This window comes from Nicotiana attenuata, unplaced genomic scaffold, assembly GCF_001879085.1.
Source record: "Nicotiana attenuata strain UT unplaced genomic scaffold, NIATTr2, whole genome shotgun sequence".
NCBI classification, from domain to species: Eukaryota; Viridiplantae; Streptophyta; class Magnoliopsida; order Solanales; family Solanaceae; genus Nicotiana; species Nicotiana attenuata.
Genome location: NW_017674923.1, coordinates 19,023 through 40,007, shown reverse-complemented (window position 1 = coordinate 40,007; position 20,985 = coordinate 19,023). Strand labels below are relative to the sequence as shown.

The 20,985-nt window shown below is 34.6% G+C and overlaps 2 protein-coding genes across 2 annotated transcripts; one reads left to right on the top strand and one right to left on the bottom strand.

Moving 5' to 3' along the window:
- Window positions 1-374: 374 nt before the first annotated feature.
- LOC109219453 (dirigent protein 22-like) lies at window positions 375-1,113 on the bottom strand. The gene has a single exon (XM_019383912.1). The coding sequence runs from the start codon at window positions 1,065-1,067 to the stop codon at window positions 492-494; it is 576 nt and encodes a 191-aa protein (XP_019239457.1). The 5' UTR covers window positions 1,068-1,113; the 3' UTR covers window positions 375-491.
- An 11,076-nt stretch (window positions 1,114-12,189) lies between these two features.
- On the top strand, window positions 12,190-13,647 carry LOC109219454 (transmembrane protein 45A-like). Its single transcript, XM_019383914.1, has one exon. It carries the CDS (start codon window positions 12,348-12,350, stop codon window positions 13,299-13,301), a length of 954 nt encoding a protein of 317 aa, XP_019239459.1. The 5' UTR covers window positions 12,190-12,347; the 3' UTR covers window positions 13,302-13,647.
- The last annotated feature ends 7,338 nt before the right edge of the window (window positions 13,648-20,985 follow it).

Here is a 20,985-nt window from a genome sequence, read left to right as displayed (position 1 = left end):
ACTCTCTTGAACTTGATGAATGGAATTATATTACTTTCTTAAGCATTTTCATCTTTCTTTTTCGAAAGCTCTTCTTAGTGACTATTTTCTTTTATCTTCATCTATACAAGCAACTTTTAACTTCAAAAGCTCCAACAGTACTGAAAATGTAAGAGGATCAAGAAAATAAAACATGTAGATATTAAAATAAAACTTTTATTAAAACAATATAGGTCTTCGACAACTTGCGCGCACCTGGACTAATTCAGCGAGTACTAGCTACTTCTTAGTTTTCACAAGCATATACACTCAATATATAACTCTGTTCATCAAAACTTAGACTGATAGCAGAGAATCATCTAACATTGCCTTTGGTGGAATTTGAACACTCATCAAAAGATTATGTGGTCGCGACATAATTATTTAATGTTAATTGGCAGCCAACATAAGAAAATTATACAACTTAATTAAATAAACTTAACATAAGATAAAAATATAAATATAATTCAAGCTTAATAGTGTAATACATAAGCATCATACTGAACTGTAGCATCCTTAGTTTTCAAATCCACTGACTTAGTCCTTGCCTGAACATATCCTCTAGCAAATCGGAAAAGCCCACTGCCACCAATCACCGGCATCTCTCTCACCGTCTCGAACGCCGAGTTCCGGCCGAGCACGGCTAACGTGCTACCATTATATTTCCCTTCAATAAACACAAAATTCATGACCATTAATATACTTAATTCACTTTGTGAAGCTGAACCATACAACCCTTGTGCTCTTCCAACAATTTTGGAACTCAATTTTGGTCCTAGGGTTAGGGCATTATCCATCATGTTTATTAGGCCGAAGCCTGTAAGGATGGTGGTTGTGGGTGGTGGTACGATCATAATAGAGGTTGGTTTCGAGCCACTTAAGATGTCATGCCAATAGAATCTGAAATGACTGAGTTTTTCTCTTTTTAGACTGTTGGACTTTCTATTTATAGATTTTTCGAACACGTATTCATTATCTTCTCCAATGGCCAAAAAAACTACGAGAAAAAGAAGAATGGAGATAGTGAAGAACTGAAGAAGTCTAGGCATGGAAGTAGATTTTTTGGGTTACTTGGTAGTTATGAATAATTAAACATGCATGAAGTTTTCTAGGTTATGAACTTTCTATTTATAGATGAGGGGCAGCCGCCGGCCGGTGCACTAAGCTCCCATTATGCGCGGGGTCCGGGGAAGGATCGGACCGCAAGGATCGTCTATTACACGCAACCTCACCCTACATTTCTGCAAGAAGCTGTAAGCACGGCTCGAACCCATGAACTCTTGGTCACACGGCAGCAATTTTACCGGTCAAAGCCAAAAATAATTCTGATGAACTACTAAAAGGCTGTTTGGTCTTTTTTGTTTCTAATTATTAATTATTATTTTTGGCTAAAGTTTAAAAAATTTACCACTATACTTCCAACTACTACACACAAAAAGAAAAAGGACAAAAAATAGAGACTAAAATGGGAACAAAAAATAGTGGGAATATCTAGCACTTTTGATCCCTTAATTATTTGTAAAATATTTGATATTAGTCCTTGCGATATTTCATCAAATATATTTTACTTTGAATTAATTGATTGTGTGTTGTGGTCTATTTACATAGAAAATATATCACATTTAGATTATTATTGATATTTATGCTACCGCTCAGCTATGGAGTAATAATAATATTTAACATAATATATGATTAATTAACTAATGATTAACAATTAATAGTTCGTTAAACTTGTGAGAATACACAAGCAAAATAGTTCAAAAATCCACATTTCAATTAAGTGAATGTTAAATGTGTTTAACAAATTATTACAAGGACCAAAACAAGAATTTATAATATTTCAGGGATTAAAAGAACAAATTTCTTTAGTAGAGTAGTAATTCAAATTAAAGCAATCTGCTATCATAAATCATTATGTTTCACTCCACTAGTCTTATTATTTGAAAAATGTCTGTCAGACGCTAGAATTCTCAATAACTATAATGATTTCCTTCCCCCACTTTGATTATCTGGATTAATTAATTTATACTAGTATAATTAGAAAGAATTTTTCCTTGAATATTTTACATTACTATGAAATAAATGAGGCTAGCTTTCTTTTTGAATTTCTAGTTGTTGTTATGGTGGTTGTTGATTTGAAAGTAAAGGGCACAACTAAGGGCCCGTTTGGCCATAAAAAAAATTCCTTTTTTTCGAAAATTTTTTCACATTTTTTTCGAAATCAGTGTTTGGCCATGAATTTTCGATTTTCACTTGAAGATGAATTTCGGAATTTTTCGAAAATTTGAAAAACTCCACAAAGCTATTTTTTAAAATTTCACTTCAGATCACTCACAAAAATTCGAAAACAACCCAAAATTATATTCATGTTCAAACACAATTCTAGTTATCAAATACCATTTTTACTTAAAATATTTTGTTCACTTGTTTCGAAATTTTACAATTCTTATATCCAAATGCCCACTAAGAAACTTGACAAGATCAAAATTAGAAAGTCATAACCCAACTCACATCTCCTAGTAATGTTGGACAAACTGCATGGAATTTTCTTTGTAAAAGACCTAGTTCACAGAGTGCTGATCAGTTGGTCTCATGTACTATGGGCCTTTTTAAATGTCCAGGCCCAACTGAAATAAGAGGCCAAAATTCTGGGAGAAATTCAAAAATAGCCAGATTTATAAGTGGTCACTCAAAAATAGCCATAGTTTCAAAAGTAATCGAAATTTAGTCACTTTTCATGTAAAGATAAATCTAAACGAAAACACTGTTCAAAATCCGGAAAATACTCCAGCATAATATACTGGAATTCCAGTATAATATACCGGTCCAGCATAATATACTAGAAGTTCATACACAGGTGCACCGATCTCCAGTATATTATGCTAGAACTTTTCGTGTTGCAGCAAAATAGTGGCTATTTTTCAATGACTTTACAAACATGGCTATTTTTGAATGACCAGTCCGAAAACTGACTAGCCCGTACGATTTTTACAAAATTTCTCCAGTTTTTCGTTAGAATTCATAAGATGGATTATGATCCATTTATCTTTGCACGGTCCTAACTTGTTGATGGATTAAAGTGTAAAACAAGGGATTTTGGGGCATAAAGTTTACGGGTTATTTAGTTGGAGTATTTGCACAAATAACCTTCTTGAGGCCACTATTTAAATTCTGTCATCGATAGCCAAGTGGGCGAAATTTGTCTGCAAAGTGAAAAAATCATCCAACTACTTCTAAGAAGTGAAATTTAGCCCCCCACTAAACTAATCGGGACATAATTTAAAAAGTTACCACAAAAATGGCTATACAATAAGGCGGAGCTAGAATTTCAAGCTTATGAATTCAGTATTCTAATCATTTTAAGTTACCGGGTTCTAAATTATTCAATTATAAATAATTAATAAATTGTTCTAGACAAATATAGAGTTTGAACCAAAGCTACTGGATTCGCCGAATTCGTAGCCAAAACACTGGCTCCGCCTCTGGCTATACAGTGCAAATAATCAAAGGGATCTTGATAAACCAAGATCCACCCATTATCTTTTCCCTTTTTCCCAAGATAATTTAAATACTAACAAGTTATTTAAAGGAAATAAAACTAAACTTAAACTTTAAAAAATTAAATATTATGATGCAAGTAATAACCTTTTTAACAAGTGTTATTTTTATAGGTGAGAATTTTAAGAAGATGGGATGGTTAGACAAGGAATATTAGACATAAAAAATTAGCTATATGTTAAAAGTATAATTAGGCTAGAAAAGGTATAAAGCAAATGGTAGTTCAAGTTAGTGCAAATTCAAGAGGATATTTCACTAAAGTAGTTGTTAACAACTTTTAATTAGTGCTATATTTCCAGAGAACAGTTGAGGTTAGTAGAAAGTTCTTTCATTTTTAAAGTTAAGCTGATGAATATGCTGGTGAATATATTTTAATCAGCATTGATTGACATCATTGTAATATCACACCTTAAAAAAAAAAAATGACCGTCCGGTGCACTAGGCTCTCGTTATGCGCGGGGTCCGAGGAAGGGCCAGACCACAAGGGTCTATTGTACGCAACCTTACCCTGCATTTCTGCAAGAGGCTGTTTCCACGGCTCAAACCCATGACCTCCTGATCACATGGCAGCATAGAAAATAGAGAAATGTGTATTTTTAGCCGCACACAAAAATAATAGCCAATAAAATGTATGTTTTTGTATATATGTGTACTATATACATATAATATACGTATTTTATATTTTTTGGCTAGCCAATGCAATTATATTACTTTCTTTTTTTCCTCTCAAAATTCCGGTTTTGAAACCCACTAACACAACTAATTAATCTAGATTCATGCTACATAGAGCTCACTGAAAGATGAAGCACTTTCGAGACTCAAACTCGAGACCTATGCTTAAAAATGAAGATCTCACATCCATCTTGCGACACTCCTTCGGTTGTGTATATACATGTCGGCATTTGTGTTTGTGTGTGTTTGTGCCTAAATAAGAGGTGGTACCAGGATTTCAAGCTTATGGGTTCAGGATTCTAATTGTTTTAAGTTACTGGGTTCTAAATTAATAATTTATACATATTCAATAGATTTTTTAAGACAAACATAGGATTTGAACCGAAGCTACTGGGTTCGATCGGCCTAAACCGCTAGCAGCACTCTAGCTCCGCCCCTGACCTAAATATACATGCAGATATACATACAAGCAAGAGATCATTAAATGTCCTAAGCTGGTTTAGGGTGGATTGTGGAAACGTCTAAAGCACTTAATAGATGTCCTAAGCTGGTTTAGGTTGGAAATGTTGAATTTTGTTTTATTTTTTTTTTAAATATTGAAATACTTTCTACACTAGGACCCTAGGTTGATCTTAATTTGTTTAAAACAATATATAATTAACTTAAAAATATTTCATTGCATGTCTTAAATAAAGAATCTGTATCTTTTGTTTGAGATTCTTGATAACATGATCCAGTCGATATTAAAATTCTATGATTACATAGTATGGAAATGGACATATATTTATATAATGTGAAAATATATATTCTTAGACCAAAAAGAAAAAACAAAAAAAGAAACGTATGTTCTTAACCATTCGTCCAACTAATATTTAAGAGATGCTTATCCAGTATTTATTTTATTTATAAATAAAGCAACTGGTACCAAACTTGGCTCTCAAGGTATCAATTTTTATTAATAAATAACAGAAACGCTGAACATAAGGTTTAAAGTTGGAAAACTTATTTTGTACATCAGCAGCTGACAGGGTAATTGTGTTATAATTAATTGTGTTATGATCATATAATTTCTCTCTATCATGATTGTATTGTCACGAATGAAGTCGATGACACGTATTGTCCGCTTTGGCACAATAGATGATTTTTGTCTCTGGGCTATATTATTATCGAGTCCAAAAGCGTGTGTACCATGTGAACTTATATTATGCATTATAAAACTCTTCACTTTAGTCTCTCGATGTGAGATTCACCTAAGGTGACATTTGCATCCCTTCTTCAGAATCTTGTCAGCCTAGAAGCCTTTCGTTCCTGCTTGATCTGCCCTCGTCGTCCTGGTGGCCCGCCCTCCGTTATGGACGTCACATCTATATCATCAAGTGGTAATTGTATTATTATGTTGCCACAAAAATGACATTTTAATTATCATAAAATTACTATTGCAATTATAGAATAATAATACCTTAACTCCACCATGCATAGACTTAAGGTTAGCATCAAAATGTTATTTTAGAAAAATGTGATGTTATATTAACACTCAAAAACACATCTAGATAAAAAGTAATCACCTTTGAGCACATCAATCTTGATTTACATTGTCACTTAGGGGTGGACATAGTTTGGCAAACTCGAAATCCAAACTAAACTATGTATTTTTTAGATTTTTGGTTTGGATTTTCGGATTTCGGATTTAATTTTTATTTTTTTTGGATTTCGAATTGGAAATTGGATTTGGTACTTCAGATTTTTTGATATCCGAAAATCCGAAATTTTATACTTTATATTTAGTCCATAATCCATATGCCAATATCAATAAGTCCAATACCCTATCCATTAGATATTATCTCATATATTCGGTACTAATTACTAGGTTACTTTTAGAATACTTTCTATTTGGACATAATTTTACTATTGCTACTTTTTATCGGCCTTATTAATGTCTTTGTTGTATTTTCTTGATAATGATTTCATTACTTGAATACTTTATACGGATGAAGCAGTGAGAATGAGGAACTTTTTAGGTAACTTAACATGAATACTTTATTTAGATGTTCATTTTTTTAAGAAGAAGAAACATCTAAACTTATAGGCTCAAAATGAAAATCTGAAATATCCAATCCGATTAATCCAAAACCGAACTTAAAAATTCCAATCTCATCCGATCTTTTTTGGATTGGATTTAGATTGTCATTTATTTAATTCGAAAACTGAATATCCAAATTGAAATTTTCATCTTCAAAATTCCAATCTCATCCGATCAAAAGTAAGTGCTTAAAATGTTTTATTAATCTCCCTTAAATGCTAATTATTAAGTACAAGAAAACCGCAAAAAGAATGTCTTTTTTTTTTTTGCCAATGTTTTTATTTATTCAATTATTGATTTGACAGATCAGTATTGCGCCTCCAAGAATTAAGCTTAATGTTGTAGAGGGGAATATGTTCTTCTTTTTAATTTATAATAATGCAATTTTAGCTAAACTCGTGAATAACGTTATCGCGTTTCTTCAAAAGATGACTGAAAAGGAAAATTATATAATAAATTAAACACCACGTTATCAAATTAATGTTATATAAATGAAAACACAATCTCCAAAAAGTATATGCTAACTGCTCGTTTCCCGTGATTCTACACCTACAACACAACACTATATATATATACATATATATATATATATATATATATATATATATATTAGTTTATTGCAAGTTGTCAAATGAAGAGATAAAACTAAGAACATTATTTTTTTAAATGTATTGGCATNTATATATATATATATATATGTATATGTCATTTAAGAAAAATTTAACTAAATGTTGTCTATTACTCCCTCCGGTAACTGACCAATTTATCTTTTTATTTTGGTCTAAAATAAGTGTCTATTTACATAATCAATAATGAATTAATTTTATTTTTCCAAAATTTATCCTTATTTACATATTCCAATGTGTCAAGGTAACAATTAATTAAGGTTAATTTAGTAAATACATTTTTTTTTCTCTAGGAGTTCGTATTTCCTTAATGGATGTGCCAAAGATAAAATGGTCACTTATTGTGGACCGAGGGAATACCAAATAATCTTACCCTTGAAATTGTTTTTATTTTTTCACCGGTGTCAAGTACCCACTTTGGGGTTACGAATTATCCAAGTTGTTTAAGGCTCATTAATTAAAGGGGAAAGTATTCACTAAATATTATTCTAAGGACTCGAACTCGATACATCTAGTTAAGGATGGATGGATTCACCACAATTTTAGTGGTAGCATTGTCTGTTTCATAATTTCATATGTGGACGGGAGGAAAAAAAAATGACTTCTTTTGTTGTATGCCTTATCATTTGGACTCTACCATTAATTTATTACTTACTTTTTTATATTTTACAGATTCTTTAAAAAGAAAAAATCTAATTAAATTAGTGAAGAGAATGTGGAGGAAACGTGCAAGTAAAGAACAATGTGGACAAGCCAAGTGATGTGGGAAAATAGTTTTTAAATTAAATAATAAGATCATTATCTGGATAGCAGATAAGTTGGGATTTGCTGATTTGGTACAAGAAGAGTAAATAAAAGTTGAAAATAGCTATAGAGGGTAAACTATAATTTCTATGGGGCTTATTAAATATTTATAATGATTAAGGGAAAATTCAAAAAAGTTAGCCCCTAAAATAGTAAAAGAGCCGTAAAAACTTACTTGCACTCGTTGTTTAATTTACATCAAACTATATTAGGAGTAATTATTATGGTTACAATCAGGGGCGAAGCCACCTTTTGCTGAGGATGGTCAATTGACCGCCCTTTGTCGAAATATTACGAAAATTACACTGTGTATATAAGTAAAATATTAAATTTAGATGTATATAACATATATTGAACACTCTTTGCTGGATTTTTTTTTTTTTAATTTCTTTTAAGTCTAAACACTCTTGGAAAAAATTCTGATTTTGCCACTGGTTACGATATAAATTAAGGTAAAAATATGTATTAGTTAACTATAGTTTAGTGATAAGAGTGTATATTAAAGACATATGTCATGTATTTATTGGGTTGATATAAATACCGGATACCGGCAGAGAAGAATAGATTTGTATATTGAGGGAGAAGTTTTATAAGAAATAGAGGATGTATTCTTTTTCAAAGAAAAGGCCAAAAGGTATAAAAAATGATCAGAATTAATTAAGAATATTCCAACTTATTTTTGACAAATAAAAGTAACATAGTATTTGAAATTTATCAAGTAATAAGTCCTTTTAGAATAGTTTACATTTAAATAAGAGATAATGTTCAAAGTCATAGCGCCGTCGCCGGCGCAACCGCGCTTTCCAAACGTGCGCTGAAATAAAACATTTTGACCAATTTGCCCCTTATAATTTTTTAGTCAAAATACTCTTTGAGGATTTCATGGTAAAGTCAAATAAGAGAAACTACAGATTTATTTCAACATTTCTCGAATTTTTTGTGATAATTTTCTAAAGTGAAAAAGAAAAGGTCAATTTAAAGTATTTTTGTGTTAAAAATATTTGGAAATAGCATAGAAAAATCAGTGTAAAAATGTCAATTTTTTCTTATGTTGAGGTCAGGTTTTATTACTAGTCAAACTTTCTAGGATAATACTTGTTTTTAGATGGTTTTCAAATGGCAATATTTTTGTGATTTGTCATTCCTTAGAAATAATTCTCTGTCACCCATAGAATTTTATTTTATTTTATTTTATAATAACAATTGTTAGAGCGGTCTGTGCGCACCTTAATTATTTTGCTTAACTGATAGCTCTCGCTACCAACACATACAAACGTTTAAATATGGTCACCAAAATAAAAATAAATTATCTAATATTTTTTGTCTATATTGAGATTTCTCCCATCATATATTTTCTTCTCTTTGTCTCTCTTTGCTTATAGTATTGATTACATTTATTCCAATCTTTGCAATATTCTTCTTTCTCTGGTCAATAATGTCAAAGAATTTAATTTTAGTCATTGACAGCTAAAATTTTATTACAAAATGAAGATACGTAAATGCAATCGAACATTAGTAATCATTTATAGTGAACTTTGAGTGCGTAACTTGAATTAGTAGGTAATATATGATGAAAATAATCAGACAAACATTAATTATATAAAATTCTTTAAAAGTATTTTCACTAAGGAAAAGGAATATCAAATAGTCCGTCTACTACTAGGATGTTCTTATTTTAGATAAAATCTTGAGGTTAACTAGTGGTGATCACATATAACCTTTACTTCCCAATCTTCAAAAATATTATCGTGCGTATCAGATCCTTCAAAAATAAATTACTCGTGCACTCACTAATATTTTTGAAAAGTCTGAGTAATATATATATACTCTCTGTCTCATATTATTTGTCGTGTTTCTCTTTTGCACGCCCCTTAAGAAAAATTAATTAGGAAATGGATTAGACTATTCTACCCTTATTTATGTCTTAAGATATAATCTCTCTTCATTGAATATTTATTCTATTTATGTGTTATCTCTATCTTCAAGAATAATTATTACTAAGGGTAAAAAAGGAAAAAATAATTAATTTTGTCTTGAACTTCTAAAATAATAAATAATTTAAGATAACTATTTTTAATAACCATAACTATTAATATGAGACGGAAGGAGTATATAAAATCAAAATACTTCCCAAAACCAAACACATGAATCCTGAACAATTTGGTTATGACCACAATCATGGAAAGATGAAAACATGCATTCAATGTTTTCATAAATATTTATATAGACTTTGGAACAATTTCAGGCCAATAGCTATTGATCCTTGTTTATCCCCACACTCAATAAATATTAATCTGACCTTTTATTTAATCTATTACTTGAACCACACAATTATCCTTTTAAACTATAACCAATTAATGTAAGTACAAATTTAACTAGATATATATTATTGAAGGAGGGGGGAAGGGGGGGGGGGGGGAGTGAAGATAATTACAATTACTCATAGAATAATGCACTATATTATAAGGGGTCAGTTGGTATGATGGATAAGCAAAAATAATTCTGGGATAAAAATTTAGTAATGTCTTATCCCTTGTTTGGTTACTAATTCTAGAATAAGTTCTCTCAAGATAAAGCGGTAAAATTGACCCCCAAAATTAATACAACATATTAAACAGTCAATAAAAAATAATATCAGGATAATTAACCCAAACATAACTTATCTTAAGATGACTTATCTTCAAACCAAATGACCCCTAAGTATTTTATTATGTGCTTAAACGTTACTTTATTCATTTAGAATAAAAATACTTCCCCAAAACAAACACATGAATCCAGAACAATTTGGATATGAATCACATGAATTACAATCATGGAAAGATAATAACATACATTCAATATTTTCATATATTTTCATACTAAATGCCTAGTGCCTACATGGACTTTGGAACAATTTCACATTAATAGTTATTGGGTCTTGTTTATTCACAAACACAATAAAATACTAATCAGACGTTTTAATTAATTCACCACTTACCCCTTTTTCTCGAATCCTTTTTTCATAACCAGAACTCGGAAAAGAAAGAGATAAGTGGCCATATGGAGAATGTGATCATAACACTACAAGAAATTCGGCCAAAATCGTCCGCGGCCAACTGACCGAAGTCGGTCGGTTTTTTTATTTATTTTTTTACGAAATCGACCAACTTCGGTCGTTTTTTTTGCGCAAAAATGCGAGAAACTATTTTAGCATCCAACGAAATTAATATTTTAAGAAACCAACCGAAATCGGTCGGTTATTTCAGTTAGTCATTTTAAAAAACCGACCGACTTCAGACGGTAATTTTATATTTTTAATAAACCCGACCGAAATCGGTCGGTAAATTTTGTGCGAAAATGCAATTGATGAGTACAAATAAATTAAAAGAAAGCCTTAAACCTAAATTTACCAATAGTCTAGTGGTAGAATAGTATCCTGCCACAATACAGACCTTGGTTCGAGTCCTAGATGGTGCATTTTTTAATTGCATAACTAAAAATACCGACCGACTTCGGTCGATTTTTTCAACAGATTCTTTCTTTTTGGGTCGTTTGTGAAAACTAATTTACCGACCAAAAATGGTCGAAAATTGCGACCGACTTCGGTCGCTATTTTTTACCGACCAACTTAATTTCGACGTATTAAAGTCGTTCGAAAATCAATCGTTTTATTTAGTTTTCCGACTGATTTCACTCGGTATTTCTAGACGGTTTTAGGCAGTTTTCTAGTAGTGTAAATTTATAATCGAGTCTGGTGCATCGTAGCACTATCCTTTCAGACTATAACTAATTAACGTAAGTATAAACTCTAACCCGACAAAAATAGTTAAAATCACTGTTAAAAGAATACACCATTTTATAAGTGTTTTATTATGTGCTTAAACTACTTTATTCAGATAATCATAAAAATACATCCCCAAAACCAAACACATGAATCCTGAACAATTTGGTTATATTCACAACCATGGAAAGATCATACATTTAATATTATTTTCATAAATGCTTAGATAAACTTTGGAGCAATTTTTCAATTAATAATTACTGCTCCAATCTTTATAACAAAACTAGATGCTATAAAAACACAAAATAAATCTCTGATAGTGACAGAAAGAAAAATTCTAGCACTTGGATGAAAATGGAAGAAGAAACATGATAAAAGTGAGTATTTTTTAAATTACTGGAACATTAAAAAACTAGCCCTTCTAGAAAACAAAATAGCCACCTCAGCCTCATGGCCAATGGTCAACTCTTCTTAATGCCAAATTTTAATTGTACTCTTATTCCTCAAGCCACCTAAAAAAAAACCATCTTAAGTCTTAACCCCCCACCCCAACCCCCACCTCACCCCACCCCACCCCACCCAAAAGAAGTCCAAAATTTTCAAACTTTTAACCCCAAATAGAAGTCTCTAGACCTTCACAATTCTCTTAATTTTTGTACAAACCTACCCCTTATATAACCCCCTTTCATTTCCCTCTCTTTTCCATCACACCACTTAATTTGTACAAAGATTTCCCCCTTCTTTACCATACCTCTAACTCTCCAAAACCAAGAAGAATTAAAAAGGGCTATTTTTGCAACTTTTGCTAGACCAAGAAAACAAGCAAAAAATGGGTACTTTAGTTGGGCATGTAGCACCAGGATTTGGCTTCTTTTTACTTGGTATTTGGCATTTGATTAACCATATTAGGTTACATGCTTTGCACCCAAAATCCTACATTTCTTTGCCTTGGTTTCCAACTCCAAGAATTAGGTACTTAGAACTTTTCTTGATTATGGGTAGTTGCTTAGCCTCTATATCTATGGAACTATTTATTGGTCCAAAAAAACACCAACCTCTAGATTTTGATGGAACTATCCCTTCTAACCATCTACACAATTTTGAACATTCAAATATATCCCTAACTTTCTTTGTCTATGCACTTTTCACCATAATCTTTGACAAAATTACACCTTCACCCCATGCAAAATATGAGCTCACACAATTTCTTGGAGCTATTGCTTTTGGTCAACAACTTCTTCTTTTCCATCTTCATTCTACTGACCATATGGGAGTTGAAGGACAATACCATTGGCTACTCCAAATTGTTATTTTTGCATCTTTAGCCACTACACTTTTGGCCATTCCTTTTCCTAAAAGTTTCTTGAATAGTTTTGTGAGATCTTATAGCATTATGTTTCAAGGAATTTGGCTTATGGTTATGGGATTTATGCTTTGGACACCTAAATTTATCCCAAAAGGTTGTTTTATAAACTTAGAAGAAGGTCACAAAGTGGTTAGGTGCCATAATCATGAAGATCTTGAAAGAGCAAAATCTTTAGTAAATATTCAATTTAGTTGGTATTTAGTTGGGATTACAATTTTTTGTGTCACACTTTACTTAGTTATGATCAAGATTTTCCAAGAGAAAGTTGAGTATCATTCTTTGAATAGCAAATTTGAGGAACAAGAAGATGATTTGGAGGATGTTGAAGCACAGAAAACAAGCAAAAATAATGTTGAATCAAATAGGTTTCTTGAAATGGGGAAAATATTTGCATCACCATCAGATATGGAAAGGTGAAAAGGAGAGAAATGATGATTCAAAAAAGGTATGTGTACAAAAATAAGATTAAGGTTAGGTGGGAGTGTTTGTTCATTTTTTATTTTAATTAAGCCCACAATAAAATAATTGTAGGGTTTGAAATAATTAAAAAAGAAAAAAAAAAAGGGAATTTGGTTCAAGATTTGTATGGTTTGTATTTGTTGATTTTTAGTTTAAGTAAAAGGGGGCATAAAAGAAAGATAAATTTAGTGTAGGTGGAGAATTTTCTCCAATGTAATTTGAAAGTTTGTAATTTGTAAAGGTCTCTTTATTCAGTTTATTTATTATGGACATCACGTACATGTATTTTGTTTTTACTTATGTACTACTATTTGCATGGTTTTAAATATCGGCAAAAGGCCAAATATATTCATGTACTATGAGAAAAGGTTTGAATATATCCTTCGCTATACTTTAAGTCCAAATATATCCCGTCCGTAATACTATTGGTTCAAATATATCCTTTTTCTGTTAAGTTTGTCCAAGGTGGACATCCAATCCTACGTGATACTGATATTTGATGAGGTCGCCACATGGCATGCCACCTCAGCGCCCCTAATCCATATATAAATGACTAAATTTTGAAATACAATTTTATTCATGGTAAGGCAATAGTGGTGGAGGGGAAGGAAATTTTAGTGGTGGAAAAAAAATAGAAAGGAGGGGCAAAATATATTAGGGGCGCTGAGGTGGCAAACCATGTGGCATCCGCCTCATCAAATGTCAATGTCACGTATGATTAGATGTCCACTTTGGACAAACTTAACGGAAAATGGTACATTTGAACCAATAGTATAACGACATGGGTATATATGGACTCAAAGTATAACGAGGGACTATTTAAACCTTTTCTGATAGTACAGGAATATATTTGCCCTTTTCCGTTTAAATATTTGAGACCACGGCTTTTTGACTTCGAAATTGAATGACATGTTATTTGGATCATTTTTTAACCCAAGAAATAATGTAGAGTACTTAGCTAAATTGATGAAGCAACCAACAACACTGTACTATTTTGTTGTTATTATTGTTTTTAAAATAAATAAAAAATAATGTAGAGTACCTAGCTAAATTGATGAGCTCGTTTTCAAAATCTTTTTCTCTCTTCATATCAGATAAGATTGTATGTGTTCAATATACTAATAAATAGTCATAATTGGATTGTTCAACGTAAAAATTTGAAGGATCCAATAGGATAAGATGATTGAATATTGAGCAAAATTTGCAATTGTAAACTCCAGATTTTGACTTTAGATTTAATAATATCGGAATTAAGGAATTGAAATATTAAGTTGTAACAATCTAGGCAAATTCCAAATTGGTAAAGAAAGATGAGATGTTTTTTTCAGGAAGCAAATTTTAGATCTTAATAATGCACTATAGATTTAAAGCGAATAATATTACTAAAGGATGCGTCGCGTGACGTTTGTTGTCAGAAATTTTTCTGTTCTCAAGGCGCGAACGCAAAAACTATAATTAAGGGTGAAGATATCATATTCTTCACTCCACTATATTTAGAAACTAACATATTTAAAAATACTAATTTATACTCGTAGGAGTTTGCTAGTCCATTAACTTGAGACACTTATATATGGTATTTTTCAACTTTATTTTTTGAAGAAAATTACTGATCAGTAAAGGGATCAAAAATGAAGTTTTTCCGATGATGAGGGATAACTGATAGTGAAAGGAAAATGAGATAGAATAACAACTTGTTTTATTTTATTTTTAAGGTCATTTTACAATCAATTTTCATCAACTAGAACAAGTTATTGATTTATTTAGGTTTGTTCTGATCCTATTGGAATCTGCAAGCTAAGAATGTGATCAGTGACTGAAAGATTAAGTTTACTCAACAAATTAAATATTTGGATTGGGTTTTAATCTTCTCATTAAGATAAAGACCAAATTCCATTTTCTATGAGCAATTTGGACATTTAATTAATTGTTAAAGATTGCCATTTTTTTAATAAGGAATATACATGCTCGCCAATTATTTAAATTGCGATAAGTTATCCCATGTCTATATTATACTAGTATCTATGAACGTGCGTTGCACGTTAATAATGACATGCGATGATTTAAATATTTATTTATATGAAGGAACAATAAAACTAATTAATGAGAAAAATTTTGTGTATAATAATACAACAATCATCTAAATGCCGAAAAATATTATTACATTAGCACAATACATGAATTTAAAATAAAAGGACATCATTAAAACTTACACAAATGATCAATTTGGTAATGTTAGTTAGATAATTATGTATTATAGTTTAAAAGTATTTAATGTGATGGTATCTTAACGAACACTTCTTTGTCGACAATATATTTTTTGTGTATGTTTTCTCCTAATGCTTAGGTTGCTCTGCCTTAACCAAAACTCTTGTTGTCGATCTTGATATCTCTCTTGAAAGTGTAACATACAGTTGTGCGTGCAAGAAATTATAGTCCAATATTTAGGATGTTTGTCTTTGTGCTTTATTTATTATATTTACAAAACATAAACATACTAAAATTTATTTTCACACAAATTTAAAAGGATATTCCTTAGTTTCGAAAGACGAAAGTTGAATTCAGGGATAAGAATATACTTAGGAGCACATTGACCAGTATCATAATTTTTGCATGCATGACTGTCACGACCCCAATCCCGGTCGTGATGGCGCCCAACACTAATGCCAGGCAAGCCCGACCAATTTAAATACTCTCAACCCAAATACGCAATCCTTTAACAAATAATACGATTAAAATAGCAAATATCAAGGTTCCAATCCGAAACTAAATAAAATAGTATGGAAAATAATAACGAATATCCCAACATTCCCCAATAGATCTGGAGTCACGAGTCTAGAGCCTCTAGATGTAACAGAGTAATATATCCATATTAATAAAGAAGTCTAGGATATGGAAAGACAAATGAAATGAAGGGGAGGAGTCGGGTCCTGCGGACGTCAGGCAGCTACCTCAACAACTCCTGAAAATAACTTCACGAAAAACAGCAAACAGCTCCACTAAGTCTCCGGAGCACCTGAATCTGCACACATGGTGCAGGGAGTAAAGTGAGTACTTCCAACTCAGTGAGTAATAAACATATATAATGGCTGAATGTAATAAATCCCGAAATATTACAATATAAAGCTATAATCAATGATTCAGCACGTTAAACGATGAAACAACAGCAGACAATGACAATTAAGACCAACAGATATAAAATGCATGAATGCAATGCAATGCACATGACCACTGCGGCGCGCAGCCCGATCCATTTGGGTACCCGCGCTCACTGTGGGGGTTCAGACTCCGGAGGGGCTCCTACAGCCCAAGCGCAATATCATCGTAACATTCGCTGCGGCGTGCAGCCCGATCCACACTCAGACCAGATATATATATGTATGCAAGCCACTCGGGCACAGTCAGATTATTCATTTTGGTCTCAATTATTAGGAATTATAGAGCTAAGTGTTTAAACCTTTATTTATTTATTAAACATTTCGAGGCAGTGTCTAATTCAGGACTGATATCATGAAATATGCTAAACATCATGGAAGCAGTGATAAGGATCCCTGAAGGATGCAAATGATAGGCACAAAGCCCCAAACATATTCATAAAATCCAAGTAGGATGATTACCAAACAATTTCTAGTCAAGAACACAGTACGAACATCAATCGAAACGGACTAGGTCAAAATTCCCAGTCACAATCGACCCCGCACTCGTCATAGAGTACGTGTCTTGCCTCAATATAGCATCACAATGTGATATACACGGGGGTTCAAACCCTCAGGTCATCATCTACATCTATTACTCACCTCAAGACGGCCACAAGTCTAGTTCGCTATGCCTTTGCCTTTCGAATCAACCTCTTCGCACGCCGAATCTGATTAAGACCACAACGAATACATTACAATAGGCTAAAGAAACATAACCCAATCGAAAAGACTCGAAAAACACCAAAATTCACGAAGTTGGCAAAACCCGAGCCCCGGGCCTACTTCTCAAAAAATTACGAAATTTACATCACGGGATTCCTCATCTCGCCACGAGTCTACACATACCACTTTTACCAAAATCGGAGTTCAAATGCCCTTTCAAAATCTATTTTTACATCACAGCTTTCCAAGCCCTAACTTGACCCGTTTTTGATGAATTTTCCACAATTTACATGTAATTTCTACCATGAACTCGAATAATTAGGCCAAGAGACTTACCTCCAATTGATTCTCAGTCAAAACCTTCGAAAATCCTCGCCCAAAGCTCTCCAAGTCGCTTAAAAATGGTGGAAACTACCTCTTGTTCGCGGATGAAATATAATATTTTAAACCCTTCTGTCAACAGCGATTTTCGCATATGCGGTCCCGCTTCCGCTTATGCGGGACCGCTTCTGCGGCCAAAAATCCGCTTAGGATTTCGCTTATGCGACTCGAACTCCGCTTCTGCGGTTCCCTCAAAACCGCTTCTGCGGTACAATGTCCGCTTATGCGGACCCGCTGAAGCGACCAACTTCCGCTTATGCGGAACTACCCTAACCCACACCTGGCCGCTTCTGCGATCGCTCACCCGCTTCTGCGGAACTGTTCTGCGGTCCATTTCCGCAGAAGCGGAAATACCAGATGATAGCAGCAACAGACCTGCAACACACCTCAAAACCTCTCGTTCAACCACCCGAATTCACCCCGAGGCCCCCGGGACCTCAACCAAAAATGCCAATACATCCTAAAACCTCATTCAAACTTGTTCTCATCCTTAAAACACATCAAACAACGCTAAAACCATCAAATCACATCGAATTCAAGCCTAAGTTTCTTAAAAACTTCCGAATTACGCATTCGATCAGAAACCCGACCAAAACACCTCCGAATGACCTGAAATTTTGCACCCATATCCAAAATCACCTAACGGAGCTACTGCAACTGTCGGAATTCCATTCCGACCCTCGGATCAAAATCTCAACTATCCACCGGAATTCGCCAAAATGCCAACTTTGCCAATTCAAGCCTAATTCCACTCCGGACCTCCAAAATCACTTCCGATCGCACTCCTAAGTCACAAATCACCTCCCGAAGCTAATCGAATCACCAAAATTCACATCCGAGCCCTCTAACTAATAAGTCAATATTCGGTTGACTTTTCCAACCCAAACCTTCCTTAAAGGGACTAAGTGTCTCACTTCCTATTCAAACCAATTCAATTTAACTCTAACTCACCCGTTGCTGATAATAAAACATGAAAGAGCAATAAATGGGGGAAACGGGGCTGTAATACATGAGACGGCGGGTTGGGTCGTCACATCCTCCCCAACTTAAACAAACGCTCGTCCTCGAGCGGGTCGAGAAGCATACCTGAGGTCTCAAATAGGTGAGGATATCTGCTCCGCATCTCCTGCTTTGTCTCCCAAGTAGCTTCCTCAACGGGCCGACCTCTCCACTGCACCTTTGCCGAAGCTATATCCTTTGATCTCAATCTCTGAACCTGACGACCCAAAATAGCCACTGGCTCCACATCATAAGTCAAGTCATCATCCAACTGAACCGTGCTGAAGTCTAACACATAGGACGGGTCCCCAACATACTTCCGGAGCATAGAAACATGAAATACCGGGTGAACTCCCGACAAGCTGGGTGGCAAGGCAAGCATGTAGGCCACCTCCCCAACTCTCCTGAGTATCTCAAAAAGGCCAAAGNTCGCTTATGCGGTCCCGCTTCCTCTTATGCGGCCAAAATTCTGCTTATGCGGTCTTCACTTTAAAAACCCAACGTACCGCTTTTTGCGTCTCCTCATCCGCTTCTGCGAACCACTCAAGACCGCTTCTGCGGTTTATAGTCCGCTCTGCGGACTCGCATTTGCGAAAAATGTTCCGCTTTTGCGGAAACACTCCACCAGGCTACGAACCGCTTCTGCGCTCCTTTACCCGCTTCTGCGGTCCATTTCCACAGAAGCGGAAATACCAGATGACAGAAAAACTGAACCTGCAACACACCTCAAAACGCTCGTTTAACCACCCGAATTCACCCCGAGGCCCCCGGGACCTCAACCAAAAACACCAACACATCCTAATACCTTATTCAAACTTGTTCCAATCTTTAAAACACATTAAACAACTCTAAAACCATCAAATCACATCGAATTCAAGCCTAAGTTTCTTAAAAACTTCCGAATTACGCATTCGATCAAAAACCCGACCAAAACACCTCCGAATGACCTGAAATTTTGCACACATATCCAAAATCACCTAACGGAGCTACTGAAACCCTTGGAATTCCATTCCGAACCTCGGATCAAAATCTCACCTATCCACCGGAATTCGCCAAAATGCCAACTTTGCCAATTCAAGCCTAATTCTACTCCGGACCTCCGAAATCACTTCCGATCGCACTCCTAAGTCACAAATCACCTCCCGAAGCTAACCGAATCACCGAAATTCACATCCGAGCCTTCTAACTAATAAGTCAACGTTCGGTTGACTTTTCCAAACCAAACCTTCCTTAAAGAGACTAAGTGTCTCATTTCCTATCCAAACCAATTCAATTAAACTCTAACTCACCCGTTGCTGATAATAAAACATGAAAGAGCAATAAATGGGGGAAACGGGGCTGTAATACATGAGACGACGGGTTGGGTCGTCACATCCTCCCCAACTTACCGAAGCTATATCCTCCGCATCTCCTGCTCAGTCTCCCAAGTAGCTTCCTCAGCGGGCCGACCACTCCACTGCACCTTTACCGAAGCTATATCCTTTGATCTCAATTTCCGAACCTGACAACCCAAAATAGCCACTGGCTCCACATCGTAAGTCAAGTCATCATCCAACTGAACCGTGCTGAAGTCTAACACATGGGATGGGTCCCCAACATACTTCCGGAGCATAGAAACGTGAAATACTGGGTGAACTCCCGACAAGCTGGGTGGCAACGCAAGCATGTAGGCCACCTCCCCAACTCTCCTAAGTATCTCAAAAGGACCAATGAACCGTGGACTCAACTTTCCTCTCTTTCCAAATCTCATAACGCCCTTCATAGGCGAAACCTTCAACAAGACCTTCTCGCCCACCATGTAGGATACGTCTCGAACCTTCCGGTCCGCATAACTCTTCTGACGCGACTGAGCTGTACGAAGTCTCTCCTGAATCACTTTCACCTTCTCTAAGGCATCCTGAACCAACTCTGCCCCCAATAGTCTAGCCTCGTCGGGCTCAAACCAACCAACCGGAGACCTACACCGTCTCCCATATAAGGCCTCATACGGTGCCATCTGAATGCTGGACTGATAGCTATTGTTGTATGCGAACTCTGCAAGTGGCAAGAACTCAGCCCAAGAACCTCCAAAATCAATAACACAGGCACGCAACATGTCCTCCAGTATCTGAATGGTACGCTCGGACTGTCCGTCCGTCTGAGGATGAAATGCGGTGCTCAACTCTACCTGTGTACCCAACTCTCGCTGAAAAGTCCTCCAAAACTGGGAAGTAAACTGAGTGCCCCTATCCGAGATGATAGAAACTGGGACCCCATGCAACCTAACAATCTCCCGGATGAAAATCTCTGCCAACCGCTCCGAAGAATAGGTAGTACACACGGAATGAAGTGCGCGGACTTGGTCAGCCGATCCACAATTACCCAAATCGAATCAAACTTCTTTGAGGTACGAGGGAGACCACTCA

What these genes read in the sequence shown, in the direction of transcription:
- LOC109219453 (XM_019383912.1), bottom strand. Translation starts at nt 1,067, where the DNA reads ATGCCTAGACTTCTTCAGTTCTTCACTATCTCCATTCTTCTTTTTCTC.
- LOC109219454 (XM_019383914.1), top strand. Translation starts at nt 12,348, where the DNA reads ATGGGTACTTTAGTTGGGCATGTAGCACCAGGATTTGGCTTCTTTTTA.